At 33.5% G+C, this 20,986-nt stretch overlaps 2 protein-coding genes across 2 annotated transcripts; one reads left to right on the top strand and one right to left on the bottom strand.

Annotated features, from left to right (window-relative positions):
- Nucleotides 1–9,425: 9,425 nt before the first annotated feature.
- LOC132190797 (blue copper protein 1a-like) lies at nucleotides 9,426–10,472 on the top strand. Its single transcript, XM_059605837.1, has 2 exons — nucleotides 9,426–9,588; nucleotides 10,153–10,472. Exons 1-2 carry the CDS (start codon nucleotides 9,426–9,428, stop codon nucleotides 10,470–10,472), a joined length of 483 nt encoding a protein of 160 aa, XP_059461820.1.
- A 1,821-nt stretch (nucleotides 10,473–12,293) lies between these two features.
- Nucleotides 12,294–19,452, bottom strand: LOC132190796 (disease resistance protein RUN1-like). Its single transcript, XM_059605835.1, has 6 exons — nucleotides 18,929–19,452; nucleotides 15,167–16,265; nucleotides 14,577–14,852; nucleotides 14,056–14,447; nucleotides 13,527–13,989; nucleotides 12,294–12,929 (listed from the first exon to the last, which is right to left on the bottom strand). The coding sequence occupies exons 1-6, from the start codon at nucleotides 19,450–19,452 to the stop codon at nucleotides 12,294–12,296; spliced, it is 3,390 nt and encodes a 1,129-aa protein (XP_059461818.1).
- Between the last annotated feature and the right edge of the window lie 1,534 nt (nucleotides 19,453–20,986).

The raw sequence follows: 20,986 nt of genomic DNA, 5'->3' as shown, positions 1-20,986 counted from the left end.
AGGGAGATTTTCACTTATGACCCCTAAACTACCATACGTTTTGAGATGACCCTTTCAAATTTTGAAAACTCTCAATTTCACCCCTAAACTTTCTATTTTAATGCAATTAATCCCATCCGTCAATTTTTGCCCCTAAAAACATCAAATTACCCTTCAATTTTTTAATTTTTAATTTAAAATTAAAGGTAAATTTAGAATTTTGTAAAAATGCCAGTGGTATAAAGGTCATTTTATCAACGTCCAAAAATTGACGGAGGGGTACATTGGGTCAAATTGTAAGTTTAGGGGGTGAAATTGACAGTTTTTAAAATTTGGGGGGTCTTCTTAAAATGAATGGTAGTTTAGGGGGTTTAAGTGAAGTTTCCCCAAAAACTAAATACCATACATTTTCGTTGCCTAGATACCTGAAGACCAGTTTTCCCTAAAAGCTTTTGTAGGATTCCAAACTTGAAAATGATGTAGTTTCAGCTAATTTCGTTGATGATTAATTGGAGCAATTGTCCATTCGGTGAATAGGTTCTGATTGTTAATAGCTAAAATGGAAACCAAAGAGTACAACTTCAATCAACAAATTGTTGTAGCCTTGTGAGATAGCAAAATGTATCCCTGTAAGAGCAGCCATGGATTCTCCCTTTTTACATAAGTGGAATGAAGTTTTTTGGTCAATTCTGAGATGATTTCACCCAATGAGTTGCTTAGGAGTGGCTGAAAAAGAAGCATTAGTAGCAACCATCAAAGTTAATCTTCAAAGAAACTGTGAGAGAAGGTTGCCAAAACATCCTTAATGGGGATGTACAAAAATACCTTAGCATTCAATTTTGATAAAGTTACTTCGTATCATGCCAAACTTCTAAGATATAATTAGTATTATACCAAACAATGAAGAAAACATTGCTGGGATACTTTCTAATGGTCAAGAAATAGCAGTAAAGATCGAGGTTATCAAAAAAGTCTAGACAAGGAGCAGGAGAATTTAAAAATGAGGTTGTAGTCGTTGCCAAACTTCAACATAGAAATCTTGTAAGGCTATTGGGATTTTGCTTGGAAAGAGAAGAAAAGATACTTGTCTACGAATTTGTGCAGAACAAAAGTCTCGAATACTTTCTATTTGGTTTGTCACTTACAGGCATATATCTAATTTGTTTTGTATGTCATATAAAATTAGACATGAATTTTTCATTCAAGAAAGGCTCAATTAACAATTCGATTAACTATTAAAAAATTCATTGGGTGTTGTAGAACTTACAAGAGTAGAACAAAATAAATTTTATTTTCTTGATTAATTGAATTATTTTGATATATAATTGACTTTAGTTCATGATTATAACATGAATATTGAATTTTGGTGTAAATATAGACGTTGAAAGACAAAAACAACTGGGTTGGCCAACACGTTACAAAATTATTAAAGAGGGTTCCTCGAGTAATTATTTATCTTCATGAAAACTCTCAGTAGGGCTGGGTATCGGTCCGGTTAATGGGCTTACCAGTTACCGACCAATAAGCTATCGGTTAACCAAATCCTAACCGATTACTGACCGATGAGAAATGTTACCAAAAATTATCGGTCATATCGGTAATCGATTAACCGGTCGGTTAAATCGGATTTTTGTGAGCTTCTGATTAGGCTTTTAACTGGTTGCTAATTGAGCCAAAAATTAATTGTTTTGGAGGCCCAAATACGTTTTGCTGGGCTAAAGCCTAAAATAGCTTATTAAAAATTAGTTATTTTGGGGTATATTTTTGGCTAAAATAGCTTATTGAAGCTTTGTTTTTTTTATATTGATCCACTACAATATATAAAAAAAAATAAAATCAAATGAATAAATTGTCAAATGCATGTAATGCTTTAAAAGAGCCTTTTTTTTTCTTCAATTAAGAAAATAAGCACAAATAGTCAAATAAGAGAAACTAAAAAATATAAGAGTTTTAGGTTTTAGCCTTTTAGCGAGTGCGGGCTTGTGGCGCTTCTGCTACGAGACCTTCTGCTGCGTGCGAGTTTGGGAAATTGGGGAAAAGCCGAAAAACCCTTAGATAGGTTTGTATAGCCTGTATTAGTGAAACGAAAACGACGTCGTTTTCGTTTCAATAATAAATATAAAATTATAAAAAATTAAAAATTAAAAAAACTTATTGGTCATATCGGTTTTTCGATAACAAATTATTAATCGACCGATAAGCTTATCGGTATAAAATTTTTAACCGATTACCGACCGATAACTATCAGTTACAGTTACTATCGATTCAGTTAATTTCGGTAATCGGTAACCGGTTAATCAGCCCACCCCTAACTCTCGGTTCAGAATTATACATTGTGATCTTAAAGTTGGTAATGTTTTGTTAGATGACGATATGAATCCAAAAGTTTTAGACCTTTTGTATGGCAAAGATTTTTGGAATTGATCAAACTCGAGGAAAGACTCGTAGGATTGCCGGCACATTGTAAGTAATGTTACGTGCATTACATTGTTTATGTAACACAAGTGAGCATGCATGTCTTATGGCTCACATTTTTGTATTAATGGTGCTGGTTTGTAGTGGTTACATGTCTCTAGAGTATGCCATGCATGGACAATTCTCTGTAAAGTCAGATGTATATAGCTTTGGTGTCTTAATTCTTGAGATTATAAGTGGAAAGAAGATCAGTTCTTTTAATCAATCGGATGGTACCACTAGACACCTTTTGAGCCATGTGAGTAGTGTGAGCCAAATGTTCTAATTTTTTTTCCTATGCTGATACAATCATCATCACATTTGTGTTGGGGGAGACAAGTGATATTTTTGTAATATTACTTAACCAATTGATGCAGGCTTGGAAACTTTGGAGGGATGGAACGCCCTTGGATTTGATGGATCCGACATTGGGAGACTCTTACTCGAGAGATGAAGTCATTAAATGTCTCCATTTTGGCTTACTATCTATACAAAATGATCCAATTGATAGGCCAACAACAGAATCCATAGTTCTTATGCTAAACAGTTACTCGATTCCTCTGATGTCACCTAAAGAACCAGCATATTTCTTTAGCAATGTAGGAGAGCAAAACATGCAATCAAATGAGACAAAGTTGGACCAATCTGGAAGCAAATCATTGCCCATGTCTGTTGATGAAGCATCTATTATTGAGTATACCCTCGGTAGCATTATGGTGGTTGATGCCTAATCCGAAATGAAAATACAAAGAAAACAAGGTGCATCTCCCACTATGCTTAGAACTTGATGCCCATTCGTAATTTTGTCTCTAGAGTATTTGAGTTATTAGTAGGTGTCTTTAATTGCAAGTTGTTTTACATTTGGACCACTCAAATTTGTGAAGGAGAAACGGCGTAGTGGAAGACTAAAATAATTAATCAAATAGCAACGTCTTTAATTCTGCAAGGAGAAGCGTCTTCGTCTTTTACTCAAAGATAAGCTCAAACCCGCAGGTTGAGAAAAGAACACAAACTCCACAGAGTTTTGAGAGAATTTCTCTGATTTTCTAATAATTAATTTAAGTCTCTGTTTTACATTACAAAGTAGCATATTTACCGAAGAGAAATACTTCTCGAGAAAGTAAGCCTAATCCTAGTAGCAATAGTAAACATAATCATAATAATAAGGAAAGGAAATAATTAAAGTAAATCTAATCCTATTATGAAAAAGAAATAAAATCCTAATCAAATAAAAATCTTCTACAAATTAATAAAATCCTAATAAAATAAATAAAATCTTAATATAAAATTGACAATCAACGGAAATAGTGACAATTTTTCCTTTTGCATTTCCATTGTCTGATAACCGGTAAAATTTTGATCAAGCGGCGCTGCTGTGATATTATTTTTGATATTTTCCTTATTTTTGTTTTTATCAAAAATATAGGTAAATATCGTCCTACGTCAAGAAATGATTCACGTCAATATTTTTTTTCCATATTTTTCCCGTCTTAATCCTATAAATTCAATAGATCAACCATTAGATTTGTGAACTCATATAGATCCCATATAAATTTAATGGTGGATTCATCCATTCATTATAGAGATAGTCAAAAGATGGTTGAAAAATGAATGAATTATATCATTTTTCTTGGTGGGCCACACACAAATTTAATAGTGGATTCACCCATTCAATATTCCTAGATGAGTAAAAGATGTGATGGATAATGATGTTTATCCTTTGTCAAAATGATACGATGTGTAAAAGATATGTTGGTTGATCCAAGACATTCCTTGCCACTTGCTTATAGTTGTAGTGCTTACTGCAAGCACACTGCACTTGCAGTTAGGGCCGAACAAATTCACCGACTAACCACTAACCGACCGACTTTCGACAGACACCGACCGTGACCAACTAGATGACGGACGGGAAGCGGCATAATTTTTTTCTATTCCGAATTTTTCAGTACGGTAGGCGGAAGAGGTTTTTCTAACCAAACTGACTTCACGGACCGACTTTACAGACAAATTTTCCATTTTTCCACATACTGACATTACCGACCGACATTACCGAACTGACTTTATCAATTGCCATTCGGTGTCGATAAAAGAAATCGGTAGAATAAGTCGGTGAAATTTCTAACTTTTTAGAAAGGAAAAAATAAATAAATTTCTACCGAAAACAACATTACCGATTGACGCTCAGCCCTGCTTGCAGTAGCCAGTAGTAGTGAAGAATCGAAGATTGCCTTCTAAGCAAAAAGTAAGATTGATTATTTCAGAAAAACAAAAACAAAAACAAAAAACAATTACTATAAAATATGAGAAATGTTAAGGATTTTTTTTATCCTTACAAAATTGATGTGTCTTTTAAAATTACCATTGAATTTGTGATGGATTACTATTGAATTTGATCTAATGGTAATCTTAAAAGTCACATCAACTTTGAAAAAATATCAAAAGAGAATAAAAATGCGGTTGCTAATATTATTCATAAAATAGTCCTTAACCTCTAATTCCCACATTCATAATAGATCGAACCCTGCTTTGGGGAGTAATTCTAAAACTCACACTTATGTCACTCCACATCATTTTTTGAGTGACACAAGAATAACTTTTAGTATTGCTTAGCTTCCATTTTCTTAATGAATGAACAAATAAAGTTCAGTCCAAACCCACGGACAAGTTGTGGGTGGGTCCAAGGTTATTTATTTATTTTTTATAATTTTCATTTATTTTTTTATTTTTTATAAAAGGGGTATTGTTGACATTTTAACTAAAAAATGGATGAAATTAAAAAGGGTTAAACATAGGATATCGACATTGCAAATTTTTAAACTTCGAATTACTTCACGAAGTATAAGTAAAGTTTCACCAATTTAATTTTAACCATGGAATGGATCTCTCCATTTCCCTTGAATGTAGAGGACCGTGATATTAATGGTTATATTATTCTATGCTTCATTTTCTCGTGCATTTAATATAGATTTTTTTTTTTTTTTAAATGGAATTTAATATAGATCTTGATTTGAAACAGTCAAACAGGTGATTCTCAAAAGCTCATCTTCTCATTTTATAGCAACCTATTCACGGACCGTCAACACAAAGTTAAGTTTCAAATAATGCAAACTTAATCATTTAATCAATAGTTTAATAATAATATAAAATAACGTCAATACCTTTTTTAGTACTTAAGTTTTCACTTTTTATTTTTTATTTTTTTCCACTTAAGTTTTAATTTGAAGTACAGATGATACCTAACTTATGGGTAAATACCGGTTTAGTACATCCGTCACCATTCCGTCAATCAAACTAATGAACTGATGTGTTATAACCAAAAATGCCACGTGTCCTAACAAAAATAAAAAAATTATAAAACTAATTAAAAAAATTAAAAAAATCAAAACTTAAAAAAAGAAAAAGACAAATATAGGGTGGTCGGCCACCCCCATTTTGGCCATTGAGGGTGGCTCTAGGGCCGGAATGGGGTGGCTGAAATTAGTTTGGTTGATGAAATGTGACGAAAGTATTAAATTGGTCTTTACCCATAAGTCAGGTACCATTTGTGATACGATTTAAAACCTATGTATGAAAAGATAAAAAAGTGAAAACCTAAGTACTAAAAAGTTATTAACCCTATAAAATCTCATAATCATTACATAATGTAAACTTAATAATTTAATCAATAGTTTAATAATAATATAAAAGAAAAATGTATAATAAGTCCCTGAGTCAACCCTTCAAAATTTAAAAATCCTTAATTTTTTTTTTTTTTTTTTTCGAAAATTTACTTCTTGGGTCAATTGAAATGACAATAAAATCCCTACCGTCAAAATTTTTTAACAACCGTTAGTCCTAATCAAAACGCACCGTTTCACCCCATTAAAATATTAATTTTTTATTAATTTAATTTTAAAATTTAAATCTAAAAAAATTTAATCTTTTGTCAACTCACCGACAAGACTTGCCCCAACCCCGGCGAACACACCCTAGCTCTCGAATATCTCCGGCAACATCAATGGTGGTTTGGCGTCGGTGGTGCCTTCTCCAGTTATTAAAGAACAATTGATTTCTCAGGTAGATTTCCAGTTGGTGACTTCTTGCCTTCAAATTGATTTCTCAGGTTGAAGAACAAGAAAAAGAGAATTTTACTGCTCATTCTTGTTATTATATCTTGATGGTCTTTTATCTTTACAATTTCAGGGTCTCTAGTGTGATTACCAAAGGGAGAAAACGAGACTGTTGTCAATCTGATCATTGCTCAAAGTTTTTGGTTTCTTGGTCTGTGTTTTGTTGGTAGAAGGATTTTCTGAATGGGTTTTACTTAGTCATTTTTTTTCTTTCTATTTTTGGTATATGGGATTTTTTCAGCTTGTCAGATGTCAACGTTTGGAGAATCTGGTTGTTTCCCTCAGAGCCAAGCTAACATTTGCCCAAGTAGAGAGAGAGTTGATCAGATCTTAGATTCTAACTTGAACAAAAGGGTCCACAATTCGTACAGCAGAAGCAGAGCAGTCACTTGTAAAGGTAATGGAAAAAGCGTTTTCGGGCCAGATTTAGGTATCGATAGACCAACCATGGAATAGCCCCATAGCTATCCTTACGAATAAACAGAGGGCAAGGAGAATTACAGCAAGCATCAGAAAGGTTTAAAAAGTTTCCACAGGTTTCAAAAGATTCCAACATGTTTAAGACGGCTAAAACACATTAGCAGAGGCATGCATAACATTGCTTCTTAAGATGTTGGATTCTCATACAAAGGACTTAGGAGCCCAATTTCAATAGCCTTCTCAGAAAGGGAATTACATCAAAATTGCACATCTAAAGAAGGGATTCTGGTAGATTGGTAGCACCTGGTTTGATTGAATTGGGTTTTTTCTGGGGTTGTCAATACTGAGAAAATTTGAGTGTTTTTTACTTTGTTTGTTTTGGGGAAGACCTTTTTTGGCATTGGATTGTGCTCTGTAATGATGTATTGTTTTGAGGAAAAATTGGAGGTTTGTGATTACTCTAATCATTCAAATATGACAATGGAACTGTAGTAGTGCATTGTCGTTGTTAGGAGAGATCCATAGGAAGATGGCCTCCAGTTCCACAACCCCTCTCTCCTCTTCTCTGCGAATTCACCAACTTCCTCTGTCACCTCACCACCACCACCTTCTTCCCTTGCTCCGTCGAATTCTTCAACTACTCCTACTCAGACTACTGACATCCCAGCGCCTTCGTCCCCTTCAACCCCTTCAATTCTAGCTCCTCAGTCTCCACCGGCAGTCCCTGCTGCTCCTCCTCCATCCCTGCCAGCTTCACCCCCACCGGTATTAACACCACAATCTTCTTCGCCAACTTCACCCCCACCATCAACTTCACCACCGCCATCGCCACCAGCATGACCCCCACCATCAGCCCCTCCAGTTTTATCTTCGCCGCCACCACCACTAGGAGGCTCTTCTACGCAAGCATCCCTTACACCTTCGATGACATCCCCACCTCCCCTTCGAGCCATTCCACCAACTGCATCTTTACCTCCTCCACCCAATGATCCAATACCGCCTTCCTCCAATCCAGATCTGGGAAATTTTTACGATCTCTTTGGAATTATCTTTATTTTTTTTTTTAATTTAAATTTTAAAATTAAATTAATAAAAAATTAATATTTTAATGAGGTGAAACAGTGCATTTTGATTGGGACTAACGGATGTTAAAAAATTTTGACGCTAGGGATTTTATTGTCATTTCGATTGAACTAGGAAGTAAATTTTCAGAAAAAAAAAAAAAAAAAAAAAAAAAACTTAATGATTTTTAAATTTTGAAGGGTTGACTCGGAGACTTATTATACATTTTTCCTAATATAAAATATCCTAATTATCACATAATGCAATTTTTTTTTTTTGACATGTCCATACAAGAAGGAGGATGGGGGATTCGAACTAGTGACCCCCGCTTCATAAAATGTGGTCCCCAACCGATTGAGTTATCCCTTGGGAACATATAATGCAAACTTATGTACAAACTATAAACCAAATTAAAGAAACTGAGAAACACACTCCCATCCATGCATTCATCTTAGCAACCTCGATTCGTCTAGCTGTAAAAGAAAAGACAATATAACGAAATTTAAATGAAAAAAAAAAATAGAAAAATATGTAAAGATTATACGGACCATTAAAGCCATAAGGAATTTCGCTCTTATACATTACAAAATACTCATATTTATAGGAAAAATGAGATAGGTATGTATGATAATTAAATATGATTACAATCAAATCAATAAAATCAAATCATTATCAATTACAATTAAATATCTTAAATCAAATCCCATAATATCCTTTAACATCGTTGTGTTAAATATTAATTATTTTTAAAGCTTAAATAGATAAGAAGTGATAAATTCAATTATATAATTAATAATTTTTCAATCCATTCACATATGAGTTCAAACTCTCACAACACGTAAAATATATAATTAAAATATAAGAAAGCACACGAAGTTAAGATTCGAACTCATGATCGATCTTTGTTTTATTCTAATATCACACTAAATGATCACCACTTGTCCAAAAAATTAAAATTTCATATTTAGAGCCTGTTTAGGGTTGCGTTTGAGAAATAGAGCTTTTAAGTCAAAAAGTATTTTTGGGCAAAAGCTTCATTTTTAAGCTTTTGTCAAAGTGTTTTTTGAACCCTTAAAAACGCTTTTAATTTTTTTACCAAACGAATATTTTTTTTTTTCAAACGGGCTTTTTAAGTGTTAAAAGCACTTTTAGACTCATCAAACGCAATCTCAGCCCTTAACTAATATTTAACACAAAACGGCGGCAATAATCTCAAAGTTAAAAGCCGGCAAGCAGTCCAAAATGTAAAAGAAAAGGCCTAGCTCTTGAACAACTCCAACAAATTAAATTAATCGTGCCATTTGGCATTGCTGTCCATAAACGGTCAAGATGTGAGATCTTTGACTTATAAATACCCACCATTTCTAGTTCTTGAGACCAACAACGCAATAAAGAGAATCAATGGCATCTTCCCAATATTTCTTCATCCTTGCAATTGTAGCAATTCTTGTCCCTTCAATTTTGGCCACAGAATTTGTGGTTGGTGATGACAAGGGTTGGACCATTAACTTTGACTACCAAGCTTGGTCTCAAGGAAAGGAGTTTCATGTCGGTGACACTCTTGGTAAATTAACTCTATAAACTTTTTGTACTTACCATATTTTTTATATAATTTTTTAGTTTTATTTGCCCATGTTTGTTTTCAGATCAATACTTTGTTAAAGTATTGATTAAATTTACATGTTCCTATCAGGTTAAACTTTTAGAATAAGTGGAGATTTAACATGATAACAAAGCCATAGGTCTTGAGTTCGAATTTTGATTTCGTCAATTCACTCTAATTTAATTAAATATTTTAGGTGTTGTGTCTCACCTATTAGAAAAGAGTTTGAGACCACACGTGAGGATGAACGTTAAAGTATTGATTATATCTCATTTGAATAGAAAGTTTTTTCCTTTACAAAAAGTGGACAGGGAACCACTCCCATAGCATTACTCCAATTTTTGTATAGGAAAATCATTTTCATTCGGATTTTGATACATAGCATTACTCAACTTTGAGGCTATCTTGTTTTTAAGGGGTTGTTAGTGGATCATTTTTGTTTCTTATTGAGTTTTCAAAAATAATATTGTAAATGTATTTATTTTAAGTTTGATTGATGATGGAAGAATTAACTTTTTGGTGCAGTTTTCAAGTATAAAGAGGGAGTTCATAATGTTCTTAAAGTCAATGGAACTGGCTTCCAACAATGTGTTGCACCATTGGGAACTGAGGCCCTGATTAGTGGAAATGATGTGATTACACTAGCAACCTCAGGAAGAAAATGGTATATTTGTGGTGTTGCCAAACATTGTGAGAATGGAAACCAAAAACTTGCCATAACAATGCTGCCTCAGATAGTGTCTCTAGCACCTTCTCCTGTTTCAGCAGCCAAGGAATGCGTTAAACCTATATATTATGAGTGGATGATGGTTGTTTTTGGTATCCTTGCCATGGTCATGGTTTAAAGTTAGATCAATAGTACTATAGTTAAAATTCTCCTTTCATGTTTGTGGAGTGTATTGAATTCATTAATTGTTTGCATTGTATTGGATCTAAATTTATTGATTTATAGTAGTATGTATGTTCTGAAATATAAACCATTTGTGCTCTATATTTGTACCAAATACTATGTTTGAGCATATTTGTTAAATTATCTTGCAAACAGCAGGTGGGGTTTAGGCAATTTAACATTATAAAGAGGGGGTGGAAATGGCCTTTAATAGTAGTTTTGGCATTTTATCAACTCAAACATAATTTGATTGTTTATAGGACAAGAATGCTAATACCTACAAGTTTGTGCTTTTAGGCTTTATTTAAAAGATGAGGATCCACTATAATTTTGCTGTCCAAATTTTAGAGGAGGCTATAGAGCTCACCTGCTTTGAGCAACCTTGGAAAGTAATGCTAGAAATCATTCTTGTATTCCTCTTGTATCACTCTGAAAATGATATGGCTTCTAAAATCACTGTTGGGCTTGTGATTGATTATTATTGAATTTAATTAAATAGTGATTTTAAAAGCCACCCCATTCATAAAGTGACATAAGAGGGACACAAGAGTGATTTCTAAAATTACTCTAACCTCGAGCGTAGACTAGGATTCACTACTCAAAACAAGTGGACCCCACAACCTTCCTCTCTTGTACTACAGAAATTTCAATAAAATTTGAATAACCTAATTGTTCACCAGCATGAAGATAAACTTTTGCCACCTGCATGAAGATTTTAATCACATGCTAGCAAATTGGGAAGAGAGACTCGTTGTTAAATTACCAGTTATCCCAAAAGTTTAAGTTGATAATAAGATATAAATTTAATCATTTAACCATTGTGAAATATTTAATTAAAATGGAGGGTGACTTGACGGAGTCAAGGTTCGATCACAGGACCATTGCTTTGATACTATGTTAAATTACCAGTTATCTCAAAAGTTTAAGTTGATAGGAATAGGTAAATTCAATCACTTAATCATTACTTCAACACTCGTTATTTATCCATCTCTTTTTTTAAATTCACCATTGAATGTGTATGCATGATTCATATGTAGATCCAATGGAGATGAATGAAAGATAGATGAGAGATCGATGAAAAAATAACATTTATCTTTGAAAAAAAAATAAAATAAAATTGGCCACCTTGGATATCGATTGAAAGACCTTCTATGATCATATGAATGGGGGGTTTTTCAATTATTAAATATTCAGTATCCATGATACATCCATCATGCATTTAAAAGATAGTTCTTCTAATTTTCTACCACAAGCAACAAACAATGATCCAAATGACAATCCCACGGCCATAATGATCTCTGCTTTTTTAATATGGTAATACAAATTTTACCGTCTCCCGAATATAATTAAAACTGCAAACTTTTAAGTTGTATGGAATTTCTTGTGCACTCGTTTGTTAAAACTGAATGGGATTGTTAGAAAAGAAAAGGGATAGGTGTCAATTATTTGTTTATTTTTAATGTCCACACAAGAGAAGGGAAAGGAGAGGGTGATTCGATTTAGTAGCTTCCACTTCATGAGACACGATCTTCAGCATTTTTTTTTTTTTTTTTAAAGATAAAAAAATATTTTGGTAATTTTGACACCCCTATGTTAGGATTTACATATTGTGGCTTGTAACATACATAGATTATTTTCTAAGAGAATTTAGCATGATGGATGGCATATGGAGACTATAGAGGAAACTTGCGTTGACAATCACTTCACTTGGAAGCATGACATATTTCAATAATTATACAATACATGTGAGACAAGAATATATATATATATCTTACAACTACTCAAATTGAAACTTTTGAGATCTCGTCACAAAAGAGTAAAAATAATAGTCATTTTCCTCTGTAGCAAGCTTTTTGAGCTTTTTCTCTTTCATCGAAGTTTGTGAATCATCAATCATATTTGGAGATCTCATTTTTCTCTTAAAGGAGCATCTGTTTTCTATATTGTTATTGTCATCCTCATCATCACTGACAACAATGGGATGATCCTCATCTTTTCCATCAACAACCCTTTCATATACTAGATAGACCCCTATTTTCTTCACAATGATTTTAGGCCCCCAATCTACAAGAACCTCTACTTCATCACCATGCTCAAAATCATTGGTAAGAACAATATTGCGTAGCAATAGGTGATCTCCAAGAGGGAATGGGCCACCACTTGTTGTTGCCAAATTAGTCAGAATAGTATTCTTGGTATGGTTGATAAATGACATGCTACCTTTATATGAAGATAATACTTGAACGCGTGATGCATAGACAACACATACACCAAACTCTTTCAACAAGGGATCAATAGTAGGTACTTTAAAATGTACTGAGGGACCCTCACACTGATACATGAACCAATCGGGGATGTGATTGCCGGGGAGGAAAATGCCAAACACGCTACCAACTCCACGCATAACCCATTCCTGTTACATCAGCAGAGGATGATGTGTGTTAAATTATTAATTAAGTGATACGAGATAATATGATATCAAAACAGAGGTCCTAAGTTGAAATCCTACTCCACGCATTATTCTATTTTAGTTAAAAATTAAATTAGGGGAAACTTCACTTTTGGTCCCTGAATTACAGCGCGTTTTGGCAAGCTCCCCCAAACTTTAAAACCTCTCAATTTCACTCCTCGAACTTTCAATTTGATGCAATTTACCCCATCCGCCAATTTTTGCCGTTAAAACCCTTTAAAAGACAAACTTACCCTTCAATTTTCTTTTTATTAAAAAATTTTGAAAAAAAAAAGGTTCATAAGGTGGCCCGTGATTTTTTTTTTATAATAATTTTTTTAAAAAAAATTAATTTTGAAATTAAGGATCAATTTGAAATTTTATAAAAAAGTCAGGGGTATAAATGTCATTGTCTCTCTTTTAACGTTTAAAATCTGACGGAGTGGTTCAAATTGAAAGATTTTGAAGTTTAGGGAGCTTGTCAAAAAGTGATGTAATTCAGGGGTCTAAAGTGAAGTTTCCCCTAAAAATTAAGAGAGACATAGAGAGAGAAACACGTACCTGTAGGATGCTTTGCTTAAAAGTATGTGTTAGATTAATGCACCCTTCCATGCCAACAGACACAATAGGATTTGACCGCTTATCCAGACCTGGAATTTCGACTAATTTGTGACAGTTAGTAAGGTACAATCCATTCATATTTGAGAGCTTTGATAGATCTGGCATTCTTTCCAGTGCAGTGCAGTGTCTTGCATCTAAAAAAATCAAACTTGCTGGTAAATTCGGAATTGATTTAAGCTTTCTACAGCGATCCAATCTGAGATCTTGAAGCTTCGAAAGACCACCTAGGCTTGTTGATAGACTTTCAAAACTATTGCATCTTAAATCTAAAATTTTAAGAGAACATAAATTCCAAAGATCTGTAGGAATTCCGTCATCCGATAAATTGCAGTCCCAGAGACATAAGTGTGTTAGTGAGTTCAAGCCTTGTAGTGCAGCAGGCAATAGATTGACTGACTTAGGACTTTTCCTTGGTGATATCCAAGACCAAAAGAGTGATGGCAATGACTTAGACGGTGATCCTTTACACCCACATAGAGATAAATATTTGAGATTCTTCAGTTGCACTATACTAAAAGGCACTTGTCTTATAGCAGTTTTGTCTGCAAGAAGAGTTGTCAATGATTCCATCTCCCCCAAGTTGTCAGCCAAATTTTTCATTTCAGAACACCCAGAAAGAATGAGAGTTTCTAGAGACTTCAACTTATACAAACTCCTTGGCAAACTTTTAAGGCATTTGCAATCTTTCAAATTCACCAAAACAAGATTACTAAGATCTCCAATGGAGTGGTGAACTTCAAGCAAACTCGTACAATCTTCAAGTATTAATTGCTCTAGATTTGGGAGTTTTGAAAAGTCAGGGGTCTGACTTAGATAATGAGAGTGACTAAGATTTAGAATTTTCATCTTCTCAAGCAACTGCTAAACCAATGAAAAAGGAAGGAAAGCATAATATTAGAGCCTAGAACATAATAATAATAATAATAATAATAATAACAATAATAATAATAATAATAATAATACGAATAAATAAATCATTGATTATTTTACCTTGGGACTTTCCCAAACTTTTTTGAGATTGCTATATTGCAAGTCAATCACAACTAAGTTTCTTGGATAAAAGTCATTTGGAATAAACTTTTGAGGGAATCCATGCCAACAGAGCCACCTTAATTCTTTGGAAAGATATTTATAGTCTCCAGTGAGTCGTACGTGATCAAGTTGGAGTAATCTTAGTCTCTGCATCTTAATAAATGCTTCTAAATTGAAATTCATCTTACTTAGACTTGTCAATTCTAAAAGAAGTCCTTCAACTGCATTTGTTCCCTGTAAAAACACAAGAATTGCATGAGACAAGTGATTATCCAAACTTATCACATAATCTTTCTTATTAATCATTTCATTTATTACGCTTTGCTTAATATAATGTAATCATGTTTGCAACTACAAAAACAATAGAATGATGTTAGGAAAGAAAAAAAAATGTTCCAATTTTCAAATAAGAAATATATGGATTACACTTTCAAGGCATATGATCAGTGTGAATTAGTACGCATTTGCTTCCCGAATAACATATATCTTAGAAAAAAAAAATGCTTTGTTTTTCTTTCAATGTTTTCAATGGAGAAAGTTCTTATTACCTCGTGCTTTGTCAATATATCATATGCATCCTCATGCAGCCATAATCTACTCCATTTCCCAGGTTCGTTGGGGTGCTTTTCACGAACGATTTCTCTTCCCATGTCTCGCAACAAATCATGCATTGTAAACTTGTTTGTCTCACTAACTTTAAGAAGACACCGCTGAATGAGGACACTAATTCCAATCTTTGCAAAAAGACCACAGCCATCCAATATTTTTACAACATAGTCTATATCCTTTCCTATGAAGAAACATGATATGTCAAGGAATATATCCTTTTCAGTATTGTCGCTTAGTCCATCAAAACTTAATCTAAGTTTATTTTGAATTTGCTCATGAGGAATCCTCTTCAATTTATCTAATGCACTTTTCCATTCTAGCATGCTCCTAGAGAAAAGGAATGAGCCCAAAACTTCAAGTGCTAGTGGCAACCCTCCACAGTAAGCAATGACACTTCTTGATAAATCAGTATAATCTTCAATAGGATAACTATTCCTAAAGGCATGCCAACTAAAGAGCTCAAGAGAGTCAATGTCATTCATTGCTGTAACTCTATATACACTATCCACTTCTAGCTCCTTTAGCAAATGCTCATCTCTCGTTGTTATAATAATTCTACTTCCCAAACCTAACCAGTCACGCCTACATATGGCATTCAGTTGCTCCATTTGGTCTACATCATCAAGTATCACAAGTATTGCTTTATTACAAAGTCTTTCTTTAATCATATTGATTCCTCTATCAACACTACTTATCTTTATCTCGCTTGTCTTCAATATGTCAAAAAGAAGTTGTTCTTGGAGATGAACCTGACCCCTAGGTTCCTTGGAAGTTTCCCTAACATTTGCAAGATAACTTTTACCTTCAAGTCCATGAAAAAATTGGTTATAAATGGCTTTAGCAATGGTTGTTTTGCCAATTCCACCCATTCCCAAGATTCCTACCATGCGAATATCGTTAGCTCCAACATTTAACCCAAAAGTTATGTCTTGAACATGAGAATCTACTCCAATTGGGTAAAGTGCTATAAACAAGTGTGTGTTGTTCAGTTCTCTTGAAATCTCTTCAACAATTTTCCTAATAAACTTTGCTTCATGCCTGGAAATTATTTTAAGAAGAAGAGTCACATTAAACAAGAGAGAATCGAAATATAAGTTTCATATACACGAATATGTAAAAACTTAGAACATATTAGTTTTGGCCATTATCCTTAACTCATTAGCATTTACCATACTAATGGGTCAAAGTTTGAAGAAACTAAATTTTTATACCATAGAATTATATTAACCCAAAATCCAATAGACTCAAAACCTCTCTCACACGGACAAAAAAAATTACCCTTGCTTTTAATTCCATGACAAAGAATAGTGTTTTGTTCTAAGCAACACTCTTTTCAAACCTATAGTGCAGCTGACAAAGTAAGATTTTTGGGGAAAATATACTTTACTCCTTTGAACTATCCACCCATTTGCACTTTTAACCCCAATGTTTAACACTTTACCCCCCTAAACTTCCAAATTGTTGCAATTCGACCATTTTGACTTTTTCCAAATTGTTACAATTAGACCATTTTAACTTCTTTTTTTCTTCCAAAATGCCCCCATCCCAAGTTAAAAAATTAAAAATTAAGGGGTAGTCGGTCTAGGCTGGTCGAAGCCACTCCCAGGCCCAACTGGGGTAGCCGGCCACCCCTTAATTTTTAAATTTTTTTTAAAATTATTTTTAAGTAGGGATTGCGGCATTTTGGGGAAAAAAAGAAGTCAGAATGGTCGAATTGCAATAATTTGGAAGTTTGGAGAGGTAAAGTGTCACTTTTTAAACATTGGAGTTAAAAATGCAAATAAGTGGATAGTTCAGAGTAAAATGTATTTTCCCTAAGATTTTTTGTGTCGTAATTGCAAAGGATTTTCTTCTTTTCTCTAGTTATTTCCACTCTTTTTGTTTCAAAAACTAAAAGGTGGCTTATATGTATGCAAAAGGTAGGTCAAAATAAACCAGGTCAACTAGGCCTTTTTTCCCGCATGATTTGATGGAATATCAAATCACATCAATAAATTTTCACCATGATTTGAATTCTATCAAAGCCTCTAAAGGCAATAACAAACTACAACAATCAGTCAAGTTGAAGTAATACTTGAGATGAGCAAAAGAGTTGGCTTAGTCATAACACTATATTACGTTGTCAGTAATTTTTGCCACAACTTTCTTAACTAACTCATCCTCTTGTAGACTTATTTACTCTCTACAACCTTCTTTTATTTGGGCAATTCTCAAGTTATATATATATATATATATATATAGGAAACTTCACTTTGGACCCCCTCCGTCAATTTTTGCAGTCAAAACTCTTAAAAATATAAAATTACCCATCAATTTTCTTTTATGAAAAAAAATGAAAAAATTTGAAGAAAAAAATATGAAAAAAAAAAGGTTACAAGGTGGCCTAACAACCATGGGTCACCTTGTGATTTTTTTTAATAATTTTTTTTTGGGGAAACTTCAGAAAGCCCCCTTAAACTTTCAGCGATTTTGACAAACCCCCCCTGAATTTCCAAAACTCTCACTTAGGCCCCCTGAACTTCTGTTTTTTCTCACTTTGGACCCTTTTAACGTTAAAGTCAAATAATTTGACTTTTTATACCCATTTTAACCTGCCCCCCCAAAACTACGTCGTTTTGTGTCATAAAACTATAACACCTACCTAGACCAAAACGACGTCGTTTTAGGCATTAATTAATTAATTAATTAATTTTTTTTTTCTTTTTTTCTTTTTTTATTTTTATTTTTATAAAAGAAAAGCAAAATTAATTAATTAATTTTTTTAAAAAAGAGGAACGGGTGGTTTCCATTAAACTTAAAATAGGTGGCTTGGGACCACCCCATTTTGGACAAGGGTGGAGTTGACCCTTTGATGATCCGGGTGGTTCAACCCCCCACCAAGTGGTGGTCCAGCCCATTGGGGAAAAGTAAATTGGGTAGGCATCTCTGGATTAGGTTTCTCCACCACCCATCAAGGGTGGGGAAGGCCGAACCCTCCACTCCGCCGGGAAACGGTCCATCCCTTATCTTTTGTTGGTGAACCAATCTCTTACCAAAGACAGCGGGCCACCCCCCCTGAAGGGCCACCTTGCCCAACCACCAGTTTTAAAGGTGGGGTGGTACCTTTTGACAATCTCTTTTCTTTTTTTCTTCTTTTTTTTTTTTCTTTTAAAAAAAAAAAAATTAATGTCAATTTTAATCTTAATTTTATTTTAATATTATGCTCAAAACGACGTTGTTTTGGGTTGGGTGGTGATGTAGTTTTGAAGCCCAAAACGGTGTAGTTTTGGAGTCCAAAACAATGTAGTTTTGGTTGAGGATAAAACGGCGTAGTTTTGGTTGAGGGTAAAATGGGTATAAAAAGTTAAAAGGGTCAAAAGTGAGAGAAAACGAAAGTAATGAAATAAAAAATATATATATATTGTTTTTAGCAATGAAATAAAAAATTAAAAAAATTTGATAGAATATAAAGTAAAATAAAATAAAAACAAGAAAAGTATGAGAAAAATGAGAAAGAGATAAGCAAAGAGTTTTGAGGTGGTTCCACCCTTATGACTATACTTTGACTATGTTAGATTTGTTTTATTTTTTATTTTATTTTTAATAAAGCAAATGTTCATATTGTAATATATGTATATATAGAAAACATATTGCAATGTGATACTATAAATGTACTAAAATATAGTAGGTGAAAGACAAAACTATTGCTTATGCGAACTTACCCGTCTGCAGTTTTTCTTAGATCCCACCCTGACAAATTAGCAGCCTCACACAAAGCTCTTCTCCACTTGAAAACTTTGTCCACGTCCAACAAGTAATGCTCTTCATGTTTCGCGAATGCTTCTGCAAAACTACTCGTTTGGTTTCTCACATCAGAGGGCTCAACATCATAGAATATAGGTAGAACCAGTTGCTTCAAAGTTCTTCGACACTCCATAATTTCCACAAGTTCCTCCATGCACCACCTAGAAGCCGCATAGTTCCTTGAGAAAACAATGATAGAGATTTTGGATCCTTGGATTGCCCGTATTAGTTCAGATGCAAGGTATTGTCCTCTTCGGAGCTCATTGTCATCTTTAAAGATTTTGATTCCAGCATCTTTCAAAGCAAAGTAGAGGTGGTCGGTGAAGTTTTTGCGTGTGTCTTCGCCTCTGAAACACAAGAAAACATCATAGATCCAGTTGGAACGAGGGGAAGAAGACGAAGAGAAGATGGCTTCAGGAGATCTCCATGTTCTGATAGCCATGGCTCAACTCCCAAAGACTTGATTTATTCTGATAATTTATTTGAAGTAAAATGAATAAAAGTGTTTGGAAGGATAAAAGGGTGGAAATCCAAGAGGAAAACAAAGAGAAATAGTTAAAGAAAGATGAATGGACTTCGTCCTCCATCCCCTCAACTATTTATAGATAGGCATTCCCTTAAATAGTTAAATATGGTGTGGGGATAACCATAGCCGTTAAGATATGATCATCCCCTAAAGCATCACCATTATTGATCCAATCTCAACACGGGAACGACTTCTTGTTTAGTTGTTCCCGTGTTCAAATTGGAACAATAAATTACACTAATAATGGTTGATTTGGACTCACAGGTCAAAGTCATACAAAAACTTCAATTCTCTTACATTTCTTCTAAGCAATTTGAATTCAAAGATAATAAGAAAGTCATAAATTTGTTCACGTGTTAGACATTAGAGAAAAGAAAAGCACCTTCAATTCCTTTATTGCATTTTTTCGAAGCACACATATATAAATCCTTTCTTATAAGAAAGTCATGTAAAGTCATAAATTTGTTCACATGTTAGACATTAGAGAAAAGACAAGCACTTTCAATTCCTTTATTGCATTTTTTCAAAGCACACATATATAAATCCTTTCTTATAAGAAAGTCATGTGATTAGAAAGTCATAAATTTGTTCACGTGTTAGACATTAGAGAAAAGAAAAGCACTTTCAATTCCTTTATTGCATTTTTTCAAAGCACACATATATAAATCCTTTCTTATAAGAAAGTCATGTAAAGTCATAAATTTGTTCACGTGTTAGACATTTGAGAAAAGACAAGTACTTTCAATTCCTTTATTGCATTTTTTCAAAGCGCACACATATAAATCCTTTCTTATAAGAAAGTCATGTGATTGGACACTCACACAGGGCCAGCCTAATCGTTAGGCGAGTTAGGCCGGCGCCTAGAGCCTCAGATTTCTAAGGCCCAAAAAAAATTTTAGGCCCAAAATATTTTTTAATAAAGCTAAAAAAAAAAATGCATAAAGGCCATCAACATGCTTTAAGAAAAATATTATTATTTGTTAATAATATCAAGGCCCCAACATGCTTTAAAAAAACACAATATTAATTTTTTTATAATATGGAGGCCTTTTGCACAACGACCACGAGGCCCTTAACAGTCAACATGTTTTTTAAAAAATAATATTATTTGTTTATAATATCGAAGCTCTCTATAAAATAAGAACGAAAAAAAAAATCTGAGAATCCCACAGACTTGTCTGTTGTGATTATTTTGCAGAAATCCAGCCCATCACAAAAGTTTAAAATGTTCAACTTTTCACATTTCAAAAAGGTTAAAATGGTTATTTTGCACTCTACGAAAATGCTGAAAGACAAAAATAAGCCTGCTTAATTTTGTTTTTTGTTTTTTTATTTATTTTTTTAAAAAAAAAACCTTTGTCATTTAAAGGAATAATTTATTTAATTTTCGTCTAACTTAAACAAACTGACACCAAATTTTATAATAAGATTCGAGTTATAACGATTTAAA

The sequence above is a fragment of the Corylus avellana genome, chromosome ca8 (assembly GCF_901000735.1).
Source record: "Corylus avellana chromosome ca8, CavTom2PMs-1.0".
In the NCBI taxonomy this organism is placed as follows: Eukaryota; Viridiplantae; Streptophyta; class Magnoliopsida; order Fagales; family Betulaceae; genus Corylus; species Corylus avellana.
Note: the sequence above shows the minus strand (reverse complement) of the source record. Positions and strands in the feature narration are given on the sequence as shown.